The sequence below is a fragment of the Oryzias melastigma genome, linkage group LG18 (genome assembly GCF_002922805.2).
Source record: "Oryzias melastigma strain HK-1 linkage group LG18, ASM292280v2, whole genome shotgun sequence".
NCBI lineage: Eukaryota > Metazoa > Chordata > Actinopteri > Beloniformes > Adrianichthyidae > Oryzias > Oryzias melastigma.
The window spans coordinates 12,531,827-12,546,202 of NC_050529.1; the positions used below are offsets into that span (position 1 = coordinate 12,531,827).

Below are 14,376 nucleotides of genomic sequence, written 5' to 3' on the forward strand. Positions count from 1 at the left end.
CCAATAGGGAGAACCATCCCGCAAGCCTACCATCCAATCACAATCGAAACACAGCTTTTACGAACCAATTGTTATTTTTGATAAATATAATATAATATAATATAATATAATATAATATAATATAATATAATATAATATAATATAATATAATATAATATAGGTCACGTGATTAAAATGCGAACATTTAAATGAAAATGAGCATTAAAAAGTATGCTCAACTTTTTTTCCGTTTCATTTATAATAATTAAATGAGGTACAGATTTTGACAATAAAATACAACAAGATAATCCACAAAGTGTCAGTTTTACATATTTTTATTAAAGTTGCATAAAAGTGTAACAAAATTGGGCAAAAACAAGACCTGTTGTTGATATTGCTACATGTGTTTGTTGGTACGCCTAATTTTTTTAAAAACTGTACAACCCCTAACACCTCTAATCGGCATGGTTTAGCTCTTGTATTTAACCTTGATGGTAAAATCAGTTTCTTAATCCTATTTTTTCCCCAAACAGTAAAAAAAAGACTTGTCAATAACAGTCTAAGAAGGTATAATAATCCAAAAGTTGTATTTTAAAAATGAAAATCCACTCAAATTCAGCTGCTGACTGACTGAACTCGCCTGGTGCAATTTTGATCCAAAAAGGGAAGAAACTTTAAAAAAACAAAAAAAAAAAAAAACAGCAGTCGATCAATCTGGAAACACCATTGAGAAGGCAAAAGCAATCACACCAAGAATGCATCTGAATGGATTTTATCTTCAGCTAACGAATCAGTCCAAGGCCTGGCGTCAAGAAAAGGATCACGGTTTATAAACAGACCAGCATTCAAACACACGGTTTATCTGAACAGAATCACTGCATCAAGGCCTACGGCAAAAATGAAACACACCTAAAAAATATTGTTTTTTAAAAAAAAAAGAAACATTTCTCCGTAAGACGTTGCTCCACCTGGTAGCACATCTAAAAAAAAACCAAAATGAAAAAGAAAAAAATGTCTCCTGTTTATTTGGTTTGTGTAACATAAATAATACCTAAGGCAACATCTGTTTAAAAACAGGAAACTCAGGAGAGATGAGGGAGGACAGAGGACGTATGGACGGAGGTAGGAGGGGATGGCAGGGAGACGGTGCAGCAGGATGAAGCGGGCCCCCAGTGTGTGTTTGTGTGGTAAAAGAGGCAGTGAAGCTCCGTCGTCCCTGCAGGTGTTCGCAGTCACTCCCATCTGATCTGATTGGCCCAGGATCAGACACAGATGGCCTCTTACGGGACGATGATTGGCAGCTGGTGTCGCGCATCTGTGTTTTCGGAGGCAGCTGTTTGGCGTTTCCGTGGGCGGACACTCAGAGTAATGACTCCATCTTTTTTTAATTTTTTTTTTGTGGCTGAAGAGGAGACAGATTTTTTTTTAATTGTGTGGAGGAAATGAGACGCAGTGAGGAAGCAGCAAAGAGTTCAGATGGGATGGAAGAAAGGCAGCTTTTGTCCCCGTTTGGACGATCCACGTGTGAGATAAGAAAATAGGAACCAGTCCTACACTAAGAACTAATTTGTCACACACGACAGCAGAATATACAGGCCCCAACAACACTCCATACCAGAACAGTTGCTGTACATTAAGTAGCAACATATACGAAAAGCAACACAGACATACGGTACATGTGTGAGTGCAGGCTTACTGCACATTTCGGGCAAGAACCCAAACCTTTTATTTTGAAAGGCCCAAAATAAAAACTAATTTCAGATCGTTTAAAGGTCAAATGGTTATTTCCAGGCTAAAAATATACAGTAGAATTTATTTTGTGGTGTCAAAGGTTTGGCTTTTCTTCCCCAAAAGGACAGTTTTCAAATGACACACAGAGGAAAAGAAGAAGTCTGTCGATGGATGCTCCGCTGCAGCGAATGCCGCAGTTTAAGAAGAAGGACGGACTAAAAGGTCGATATTAACCATGAAAATACAAAAACGGAGTGAAAGCATGATCCACTTGCCCTCAAAGTGAACAAAGAAGAAGAGAAAATCTCTATTTTTTCCCCCCATCTTTGTTGGCAATTTCCTTTGAAATGATGGGGCTGGCTCCCCCTACAGACAGATGGAGGGTAGTGCAGGGGAGGATTGAAATGCTTTTAGGAATGAAAGAAGTCCAAATATGATGAACAAAAGAAGCAGAACTGTGATATCTCATGATCTGGTGCAGAAAAGAATTTAAAAAAAAAGAAGGAGGCGTGGCAGGAAGACGGGAGGTGAGGGCTGAAGGGGAGCGGGTATGGAAGGGTTTCCTCATTTCTTCTGAGGCGTGGAGAGCTTCTGCATCCCTCGGATCTTGTCCAGCAGCTCTGAGATGAAGTCCTACAGGAAGACAGGAATGAGGGCATGTGAGGAGAGGACTTGGAAGACACAGTTAAAGATTCTTGATAAAGCACTACTCTACCTCAGTAGGTTTAAAGCAGTCCACCAGCAAATCCTGGAAAACAGAAAAAAAAGTTTTCTTACTTACAGAGTTTTTTAAATTTATTTATCTATTCTTTACACTCTTACTTTGACCCTGGCTCCCCGCTCAACATCACTGGGCATGTCCAGCAGCTCGTCCACGTCAATCTCCAGCTCGGGGATGGCCTCCTCCTGCAGAACACAAGACAAAGAAAAGGACAATGAGTGAACACCGAACACCTTTCATTTAAAGACTCCCAACATGAACACTAGAGGGCGGTGGAGATCCATCTCATCCATAGAGTTCAGAATAGAGATAGAAGATTGGTCACATGATTGGATGACTCCATATAGCTACTGTCTTTTTAAGAAACCTAATGAAACTCTGTGGTTGTCCTGTTAAAATAAAAAAAAAAAGATTTTTTCCTAGGACATAGTTTTGAACTATTAGATCATTAGAAATTTACCTCAGAGTGGTGGCCGGGACCCTTCTAAACTGTTTACATTTCTTTTTCACAACAATTTCATTGAGGAAATACTCAGAAATGTAACTTTAATCTCAATTTTCATCATATATGTCCTCCATTATGAGTAAAATGCCACTAAAACATGTTAAAAATACGATTTTTATTTATGGTTTTTGCTGATAATCGTTTCCTGTTTGGCATTTTTCTGATAATAAAGGACATATATAATGGAAATTTAGCTAAAAATTGCATTTCTGAGTATTTCTTTATTCAAATCGTTGTCAATCAGGAGCAGACGAAAAGACAAAGGGCGTATTTGTGATATAGAAAATACGCTTGCAAGCTTCCATTCTGATGCATCCACTTCTACGTCTTTGTTTTCCTCGTCAAAAGATGATCGGTGTGGGACTTTAAACATTTATTCTTATTTTCATTCATCTTTTTACCTCATGAATCCTCATTTTAACGGTTACTCTATACAGAAACAAACCAACATGTTCTACTTGTGTGTGTCTGAGGTCCAGAAGCCTCTCTCTGTTGGTTTTTCAGATGAACTTTCATATAGAGCTGCAGCACAGCCTCACTTTCTCTTTTCTCCACCTGGCTTGCTGACAAACACACACAAAAGCTCAGTGTGCAGCGTCAAAGTGGTGCAACACAATCGCCTGCACACAAACACTCATTTCCCCCCTCCTTGGCAGCTCAACGGCTAACCCCACACTCATGTCATTCTCCAGGAATCTCAGTCGGAGTCGCCCACACCAGCTGTCCCTGCACCTGCCCCGCTGCCCCCGATCCCTCCGCACAGGCGCGCACGTGGAGCGGAGGAGGCGCTGGGGCGGCGGGCGCGGCGTGCTGCGTGTGCATGTGTCGGATTAGCCGGGTTTCTGCCGCGTAAACGCATGACAGAAAACGAGCATTGAAAAGCTGGGATGATGGGTGGAGGGAGGAAAAGGTGGAGAGTGAGGATCCATCACAGTCTGGGTGTGCGAGATAGACTCAAGGAGACAGACTTACTGTCAAGCAAAGCTCAGCTTATAACAGACACCAGCGCAGGAGGAGACACAGCGGATCAGGACAGGATGTGGCTCCACTTCCATCTTTTATGGAAAAATACGGATATTTCAAAGCCTAAATGTAGTTTTTAATACAGAATGTGAGACGTGTTTAATCTGTGACGGGTGAAGAGAAACGCCCAGAGGAAGGAAGCGAAGAGGTTAAGAAGTGGATCTCTGAGAGAGCTGTTGAGTCGAGTGAGCTCAAAAGAGGAGAGGGGGAGGCGGAGGAGGCGCAGAAAAAAGGCCGGAAGACAGGCTTCAGAGAGGAGACAAAGAAAGCAGGGAATCACGAGGGAGGATTTCCAAAACAATCTTCCAGACGGACTCTCCGAGTCTGGAGGGCTTTATTGTTGTCTGCAGATGTGGTCCGAACTGAGGCTGCCTTTGCTCCACAGGTCTGGAAGCAGAGCAGGAGGGGAGGAGGAGGAGGAGGAGGAGCAGCTCCTCTTTGTGTTGGATATTCCAGCATAATTTTCTCTAAATATCAGAAAGTTATTCCTCTTTATGTTTTATAAGCATCAGAAATTAAGCAAAGGAAACACACACGGCCTGACATTCACACATTCACAGATACACAAGAATACACACATATGCACATACAAACACACACGTATACATAAACACCTGAGCATGCACTCAAATTCTAGAATTACTGTCAAATTTAATATTTTTATCTATTTTAAATTTCCAAGAGGCTATATGCACGACCTACTTCTGTATAAGAACGCTCAATCATTTCCGGTTGGGGCAGTATACCGTTGGGAATAGTGGAGTATTTGGAGTTTACAAGATGTCTTTTGAAGCTACCAAGAGTCACTAAAAACAATGTAAGGCAAATTATTCGCCTTTCTAGCAAAATACTCCAAAATAAAAATGAAAAAAAGGATTGAAATTTTATGTCGTCCAACGTAGCAAACTTCAAAGGTAACTTGCTCAAAAGCTGATGGAAATTCATGTTGGCGATACGTGATAGGTGCAGCCAAGGCTTACATTTCTGCATTGTTTCACATATTTTAAGTGTATCCAAAGCTAAATGCTGTTACTGGTCGAACATATTTAATATTAGTCCCGTTAGCTGTCACACAGCTAGAGCACGGAGAGCTATATATATTGTCAGAAATCAAACTATTCTCATTCTCACAGATTGCTGACTTTTGCTCCTAAGAATTTTATGATATATCTCAGAGTTATGACTTTTTTATTAAAACTCACACCTGCATGTATATCCATCACAAATATGATAATGAAATAGGGATGATGCTCATTTATTATGACTAGCGTGCTACATTACATGCAGATTTTAAATCACTGGACACAAAAACCTTCACTGTATGTAAACCTGTTGCCAGTAAAACCAAGACTCTGTAAACCGGCACGCTGCCCGACTGTAAACATGTGGGCTCTAAATTTAATTACACTCCTCCTGACAAGCTTGCAAATATGATCGGCCCGCCGCCGCCGCCGTGCAGAGCGGCAGCACCAGGCGTCAGTGGGCTTCCTGCAGAATGAGATGTGACAGTATGAGAGCGCGCCGTGTGAATGCTGAGTGTGTAACGACATCATGCTTGGACAGCTCCAAAAAAAACACCTGAAGAACATGAGCTCTGCAGATATAAGTGGGTCGGGTCAGTCGTCCAGAGGTAATACTAGAAACGTGATCATCAGAGGGAAAGAAAAGCTCAAAACTTTAACACCAATAAGTGCATGAAAGCCTGAAGTCTTTAGCAAACGGCAGATGCGTCAACTTCTTATCTTTCAGAAACGTTTCACGGATGAGCAAAAACACGCATGTAGGTCATGGAAGGCCACCTACAAGGATCAGATCTTCCACATTTCTGATCCAACGTCGACACACACTTCACAACATAAGCAGCAGAGCAACACAAACCCATCAAAAGCTGCATGATGGATGCCCAACTATTGCTTTCCTGCATCGTCAGAAACAAACTAAGGTATAAATAGCCGAGCCACCGTAGGACGGCTGATGGCCCGCTCTGAAACAAAGCACACGAGCGCTGTTTTGGCTGGGGATCACAACAGAACGGGGAGGGGGGAGACAGGAAGTTGGAAGTAATGGTTAGAGCAGGCCGGATGGAGGAAAGGGACGAAGAAGGAAAAGTAGGCCGTGCGGCATCAAACAATGATCTTCACTTCAAACGGCTTGTGTGTGTTCAACCACGGAGCAGGGCTGAGGCCGGTCGGCGCTGCAGCTATAACCCCACGGCGGCGGCGGTGGAGCTGGCACGGGGACAGAGGGACTCCAAGACTGTAATTTGTCACTCTCACTCCACAGGCATTGTTCAAAACCGTTTGTGTATTTTGGTCCTTGGAGCTTGTAATTTGCAGCTGGTTAGAAGATTTTCATCATTTCACTACAAACTCCCACGATGAGTTCATGTGCAGACTTGTGGTTCAGAGTCAGAGATTGAGCAAGAACGGAAAACAAAAAAAACAAAGCCATATCAGATAAACTCCAGTTACAACGGCTGACTCAATAATTAATAAGCAAAGACAAACGAGAACCTACAGTAAATGCTACTACACTATCTTTGGTGAAATGATAAGAAAGGTTATGACTTTTCTGCAGCTACTTAATATGACTAACTCTGTGTTCATCTGGAATAGGATTATCTAATTAGGGAAGAAAAAACAGAGAAAAGATGAAGTCAAAGGCAGGAAGTACAGAAAAGTTCTGATCATTATTTTACTTCCTGCCACACTGTCAACCCAATGTTCTTCTGTGTTTGAAGGTAGAACAACCGCCTCACTTCTGGATTTAAGTTTGCTAGAGTCTGGTAATCTCCTCTGGAAACCCAGCACTAAGTTCAATAGAAATGGGCCAACAATAACAATAATTGAAATGTTTCATTCAATGATTTTATCTCTGAAATTGGATTAAATAATGGCAGTAATTTTTTATAATTTGTTGTTTAAATTTAAGACTGAATTGGTTTAAAAGTGGGCGTGGCCTTGGGAAATGTGACTGTCACATTATCATCTCAAGAATGGCTTCATAAGCCTCTTTTCCACTGAGCGGTCCGGTAAGGAGTGGTACAGTACGGTCCAGTTAATTCTGGCGAGCTTTTCCCCTCAGTTAAGCCTCGCTCCCACTGAGCGGTTTGTTTTCCGCTATTGTGTCATTGCGCTATCATAGTGCGACAAATAGAAAAGCAACAACAATGGAGGTTATCCAGAAGCTTTTTATCTTTTTCTTGCTTTACTTCTGGTACATCGTGTATAACAGGAATTTAATGTTGTTTGAGAGAACATTGTGGGCGGCTAAGATGAATACCACTGTTGGAAACGTTAGCTGAAATGAGCGCTTTCTAACGTCATCATTACTTTCTGCCAATCAACAGGTGGCTACAGCGGCTTCACCCCAACCATCTCGTTCCATTTTGCATGAACCTACAACCAATTGGGGCCCTCAAGAGGTACGGGTCAGAACTGTTTAATGGATCCATTTACCAGTGGAAATGCTCAAAATACCAGACCGGACCGTGTAAACGAGGCTATAAAGCCCTCCCCCATTTTTCAAAGTAAGTTGCGGTCTGGCGACCACATACTTGACCAAAACGACAGGAAGAACACAACTCCAAAACTGACTTAAAATACTGTAGTTTTCTGAGTATAAGGAGCAAGCAAAACGAAAGTCAGATAACATGATACGATGACCTTAGCGAGGACTACCTAGCGGGGCCAAGAGGTAGGCGATTCAATAGACCACATTGAACAATTTCTGCCAAAATAAAAACATGAATTGAAAAAACAAAAATTGATTCCAGGTCAGTAAATACATCTAGAATTCATATATAAGACACATTGTGGATTTTAGATGTGTCCAGGTTTGTCTATTTTTCCTTTTTATCAAAACCCAAAACAACTGGTTGTAAAATAAAGATTTGACAAACCAATTTGTTAGAAATGAACTGTGTTTACTGGTAAATCAAACAACTGCTGTGTTTTGTGGAGGTGCTGTTTAGAGGATGTGATGTAATGAATCGCATTGATGCCTATTTACTGTCATATATGTTTATAGGGATGCTAACAGGAGTGTCATTTGGAGACTGAAGATGTGTTCAAGGATTAGCATGAATTATAAAAGGTTGAGCTCTAGTTTTATCTTTTCAAGCGTTTGGATTAAATGGAAGAGCTGTGAACAGAGTAGTTGTCTATTGAAATAACCTTCCTCTTGAGCTGGCACTATCACTCTCTCCAGAATCAGCTTGTGTGTGTGTGTCGGTAATAGGGCTGCTCATAGCCTCTGGACCACTTCGCTGCAGGCAGGAGATTGCTCATGAGAACGTGGGATAGAAACAGGGAGTCACTGAGAGGTCAGAGGGGGTGCTGGGAAAAAGAGATGCTTTGTGTCAGTCATCACCTGCTGCTTTCCATTCCCCCTATATCTCTGTCTGTCAAACACAAACACACACATTTATCAGGAGCCTACAGAGCACACAATAACAGACTCACTGCTTCCCCTGTATGCTCTCATCTCTACCAATAGAATTTATTTGGTGCTAAAACGGCTAAAGTATCTACTTCCTGTTTGAGCAACCAAAGTTGGGTGATAAAAGAGGAAGGGGCGTGTAATTATATGGCTGTGTTTATGTATGTTGGACACTTGAAAAGGGCAGACTTGACTAGATTAGCAATAGTTTGTCAGTGTAATTAATCTAAGTGGAGACTGGCTGCGGTGAGGCGGACTCAAACTTGCAGACATAAATCACAAAACTACAGGGATCCATAATCAATGCAATGTACTTAAATCTCCCCGACCACTTGCGTGTGAGCCTTTTGTGCACCTTTGTTTTTCGAGCGTGTCGAGTTGATTTTCATCTCTATAGCACATCTAATCAGCTGGATGGACTTCCTCACAGGAAGAGAATGATGTCCTGTTTTGAATCATAGAAAAAAACAAGACAGAAAGAGCTGCAGGCAGATGAGATGTAGCCGCTGCTTTATAACCAGCTTACAGGCAGGAAAAGGGATAGAAAATGGGATTATTCGTGCTCATCGCTTTCTTGCAATGTTTTCTTTTATGAAAATGAACTCTTTGAACACCACAAGATCTGTGTACGTCTCGTCTTTTGCATTTTATCGGTCACACAGATGCAAAACGCAACTAGTAGCCATTGCAAGGAAGGGCCTGAGTCTGGAGGTAGCAGGATATTTGAGGACCTATTTTTAAGGACCTGTCCCACCCCAGTATAATAGCAATGAGACGTTTGAAACGTATGTATGCTTCATGCTTATTCATGTTTGTGCAAGTTTTTTTATTACTACATTTACTGTAAAACTGTATGAATACACCCAAGTGGACAATGGTCCGGAACCAGGAACCGCTCTCTGATCCATTTTTCAAGGTGGTCTCGATTAGTTTTCCAATCAGACTGAGCTCCGGTTTGCTCTGAGTTTCCTCAGTCTGAATAGGCTCCATGCTCGGAGAGGAACAATTAAAGCGAAACAAACACTGTAGCCAGGCATTATGGGATGTCAATAGAGTAGTAAACAAATTTTAACACTATTCACATTGTTTCTATCACTTTTTTTCCCCAACAATCTATATGTCTTAAACACTTGAGTGCACATAATAGTCGTTGTCTCCTTAGTAACCGCCTTGCAGCATGCCTCCACTGTACTATAGTAGCAGTAAAAAGTGTAGAAGATCAAACTTGATCGGCAAAATATAAAGTTTGAATAAGTGAACTATCCCTAGATGGATGCTAAGCGTGGCACTTCCATTATTATATCTCTCATTGCTTTGCCCAGGCCTCATAATACCTGGCCAATGACTGAAGAGATCTTTGGTCATGTGTTCTTATTTAGTCCGGAACAGGAAATTTCAGACGGCAGTCTGAATACAGACCAAATGCAAGGTTTAGGATTTCATCCGAACCTAATGAAGCGGACTTAGTCTGGATAAACAGACTTTTCCAGTCTGATTACACCCTAAACCACACCAAAGTCCACTTGCAAATGAGCCAAAAGCCGTATTTGGAAGGGTATTTGGTTGACTGAGCCACACAAGAATTCCGATTTTACTCTTACCAAACCAACAGGACTTTCCAAAGAAAAAGTCTGGTGTGATGACGTAAAGTATCAACATAGAAAAATCAAAACTAGAGAAGCATACCACAAAATATCAAAACTGACCCAGTTTGTCAATACTACAAACACCACTGTTGTCAAACTAATGCAATTTCACCAAGAGTTCTGTATTCAAAGCATTAGAGCCTAAACATGAAATGTGTAACCCAACAAGTCCCTGTTCCCAGTCATGCCTGCTCGCTGCACGGTTCAATGCCCTGCACATCAGTTTGCTTGGGCTGTTGGAACGGTTCAGTGCGTTCTGTGTGTTGACTGAACATGTCTGTGCTGTAGCTTCTCCACCCAAACTCTGTGGTGTCCCTTGGGGTAGAACAAAAGCCTCTGGGGAACTCTCAGCTCAACCTAACCTGCTGCTCTTCAAAACAGGATCGTGTGACACTCTAAAAAAATTCTAACAATATGCCAACATAATTTAGTAAAGAGAATAAAAAGTAAACGGGCTGAACAGGAGATTGGACTAAATGTCTGAACTTGGATTAAAGCAGTGATGTCAAAAGGGTATTACTTTTATTGCACTCAAACTAAAAGCCAATTCAAAGCAGAGGAACCCAAAGTGGTGAGATGAAAAGCTTCCACGATCGATAGGATTCATCCTCCAGGATTCATTACCGCCTTTATAAATCTATTAGTAATCAATTAAGGTTAGTGGCACACCTACCTACTAATATCCCCTAAAAAGATACAGCATTAATAACCTTTAACCTTAACCACATAACCTATAAATGCACCACTAACACAAGTTATCCATCTCTATTACCAGACTATTATTAGTTCATAATGGCGCACATGCAATGTTGGAATCAGGCGGCGTCTCAAGTGACTACTTAAGTTTCAGCTCCACTTGAGTGAGCGCCGTTCCCCATGAGAGAAAGTGCGGATAGAGGGATGTCAACAGTAAAATTCAAAAATGTGTCATCTTTTAACGATTTCTGAGGTTTTGAATGCCATAGAGATATTGAAAATAAGATTTAGTCCAGTTTTTACTTTTTTTATCTTAAACTCAAACATGTTTTTTGAAAGTAAAACAAAAAACATATATGATATATAATTATCACAATTTTAGGCTTCCACGTGATTAATAATCCTTTATAGATGGTTAAAGGTGTGTCTTGTGAAAGTCGATGTCTCATTTATTGTTAGTTAGCCAAAAACGTAACAAAGATATAAACATTAGAAAAAAAATGTTTAAAAATCCACTCAGATCATCTTTTGATCTTTTGTAAAAGCATTTCTAGTGTTTTTTTTATTTTTGATTATTTCGTCAATAAAGAAGAGTGTTGTTTTCTAGGACATAGTTTCTGTAAAGCGGGAGTAGTTCACTATAAATTCATCTCTAATTTGGCATGGAGCATCCGTTTACTCTCCGGCTAACTTACAGCCCCTCACATTCCAACTCGGTTTAGGAAAACAAAGGCGTATATGGATCTAGTCATCTACACAGAATATGATATGATATAAATGGACACGCCAGAATAAAGCATTTTTCTATGTAGCAAATACAATCTTTTTTTTGTCTGCTCCTGATTCACAACAATTTAAATACTGAAATACTTAGAAATGCAATTTGAATCTTAATATATGCTCTCGATCATTAGAAAAATGCCAAAAACACAGGCTAAAACACACAATTTTCATCCAAGTCTGTCTTTAAATACTAATACATTTGAACAAACCTAAGCATATATGAGGAGGCTTTTGTGAAAAAATACACTGGTGCATTTAAAGAAAATATCTCCTGTTAGCATAAAAAATTATGTTTGAGTTTTATAGATTCAGAACCTTTTACTTTTGTTACCACTAAACTGACCATAAAAAGCTGCAGAACAAAGTATCCTTTCGGCTGCAGAGGGATCACCTCTCAGGAAGCCAAAGCTTGGATCAAATTGGGTCATGCTGGAGGACAATGATGCCAAGCTGATTGGAAAATCTACATCAGAATGCCAGGAAAACTAGCCAAGTTTTATGTTAGCATTCCTGATATGATATAAATGGACACAAATACAGAACTTTGGTACAAAATTGGTTGGTACAAACAGATTTTTTTTTTCTTTTTCTGTGATTTTATATTGTTCTTTTAAGTGCTGTGGTTGCTTTTTTTTTTAAAGATTTTGACCCCTTGCTTTTTAAAAATCCTATATTCAACTTTAAATTCAAAAGAAAAGGCGCCTTTAATAACTACAGTTCAAAAACTTCACAGGGGTGAACACTCCCTTCCCTCCCGGTCTGCTCTTTTACAGGTCAGAGGAGTCAGAGCCGCAACAATCAGATTGAAACAAGATTACAAGCAGATTAGAGAAAGAACCCATACAAACAAGGATTATTGTAGATTATTATTATGTAGTTGAAGGCGAGTAGGAGTACTATGAATTCTACACAGGGGTTTAACATTAACTTGATCATCTGCCATGTCATTCACTGGACAATTTCCCTCTAACCGCTGGCAGAGGAAGTCTCAGTCCTGTTTTTAACCATTTGTGTACACACTGGAATCTTTGTTTTTCGGTTCCCATTTTCACTTGATGTCATTAAATGTAACGTGTAAAGAAAACTATTATGTCTTGTATACAGACTTCACTATTACAACTTTACCTCACAATAAAACCAAATGAGATAATCTAATCCTCTAATGATCTGGTATTATTCAGTGTTGAGTTGAATCAGTGATTGATCCTAACAGATTATCTAAAGCAGATTAACAATGGACTCATATTTTTTTTCTTGTAACCTAAAAAGAATTTGACCTTTCTAAATACTTCATCATAAAATCTGTATTCATTTTTAAACCATGTTATTTTCATACAGAAATAAATGATTTAGACACTTCAAAATGTGTAAAAGTAAAAGATTGCAAATAAACATTCAATAGAAAAACATTAAGACAATTATTAAAAACACAAAAATATTTATGTCTCAGTTAAAAATATGAATTATCATTGTGACCTTTACATTTAGCTTGAACTTCACACACTCTCACTACATGCAGATTTAAACAACAAACTCACAGTGTCACATATTCATTTCATTCACTACTCAGTTTAACCACACATGCATGTGTAGTAGACTCCGCCCTCTTTCCTGTAGAGTCACGCCAATCAAAAGTTCTTTAAACATGCGGCCCCAAATATGACCATTCCTTCCTGCTCAGTAAATCAATGTTTGTCAAAACTAGAGGAGCACTTTAACTACAAACTTTTTGCAGCATTTAAAGACCCACTCCGATGAAAATGACATGTTTAATATGTTCTTGTGATTTTTTTCTCTGCATATAAAGAAAATTAAGCTTAAAATTGCATTTCTTAGTATTTCTTTATTAAAATCAAAGTGAATCAGGAGCAGAAGAAAAACAATCACTTTGAAAGAGATTCACTCTGTTGATATTTTTACATACAAATATTATGTTTAGAAACTTTATTGACAGTTACTTTATTAAAACAAATGTTTTCCAAGCAAACTCAGTCCAAATTTACCACTTGGTGAAGTTTGTTTTTCTAACTGATGTTGTGCAATGATGAGACTTACAACATCTTTACACAAACATGTTTTACAATCATTTACAGAGGAAAATTTCAGCTCAGAGATGGAATAAAGCCACGAACTGCAATGCTTTCAAACACTAATGCATCTCCTGGGACGAATCCCTGTAAACCTGCTGAAGCTTTAACCGGCTCTTCCACAGGGACTTCAAACCGTTTTGAGTCCACACCTATGAACCGTACCAGCTGATGCCAGCCCCGGCGCCCACCGTAACCACGTCTACAAGCACACCTCTGCTTTGATCGTTTCACAGTTTCACCCTGGAGGCGGACGATTTCTGCAGCAAAAACTTCAGAGATGTGGTCCAGACTCAACCCTAGAGCCAGAGCGGAGTCAAAACTATAGTCTACTGAATCCCGCTAACGCTAAATGGGAATCAAGAACATTCCCACCATCCCAGAGGAAGAGTCTAGAACCAATTTAACAGTCTCAATAAAACACCAGCAAGAAAGCCGTTATGGAAGCTGGGATGTAAACAGTTTCAGCCTCACTGGACATAATAAAAGCAAATGAATGGCAGAACAGAAAAACCTAAAACAACTAAATGTTAGGTTAAGGCAGTTAACCCAGTCAAAAGTAATGAAGATATTTGACAGAAAAAAACTTTAAATAAGAAAGTAACATTGAACTACTCAAAGAAAATTATTTAAAAAAAATCTTTATTAGGAAATAACAAAACATCAAATATTTGATTTGAACAAATATAGAAATAATGTTTGATAAAATAATCAATGTTTTAATGTAAGTTCATTAAATATCGATTCATTTTTTTTTTTTTTTTT

The 14,376-nt window shown here is 39.5% G+C and overlaps 1 protein-coding gene across 1 annotated transcript in view; it reads right to left on the bottom strand.

Moving 5' to 3' along the window:
- Positions 1-298: 298 nt before the first annotated feature.
- The window catches only part of ppp1r14bb (protein phosphatase 1, regulatory (inhibitor) subunit 14Bb), a 20,488-nt gene continuing 6,410 nt past the window's right edge, over positions 299-14,376 (bottom strand). Inside the window, exons 2-4 of the mRNA XM_024287605.2 lie at positions 2,533-2,616; positions 2,426-2,458; positions 299-2,343 (exon numbers count right to left, since the gene is read on the bottom strand). Of these exons, the coding sequence (XP_024143373.1) occupies positions 2,275-2,343; positions 2,426-2,458; positions 2,533-2,616 (186 nt within the window). The 3' untranslated portion in view covers positions 299-2,274. The remainder of the gene's footprint in view (positions 2,344-2,425; positions 2,459-2,532; positions 2,617-14,376) is intronic.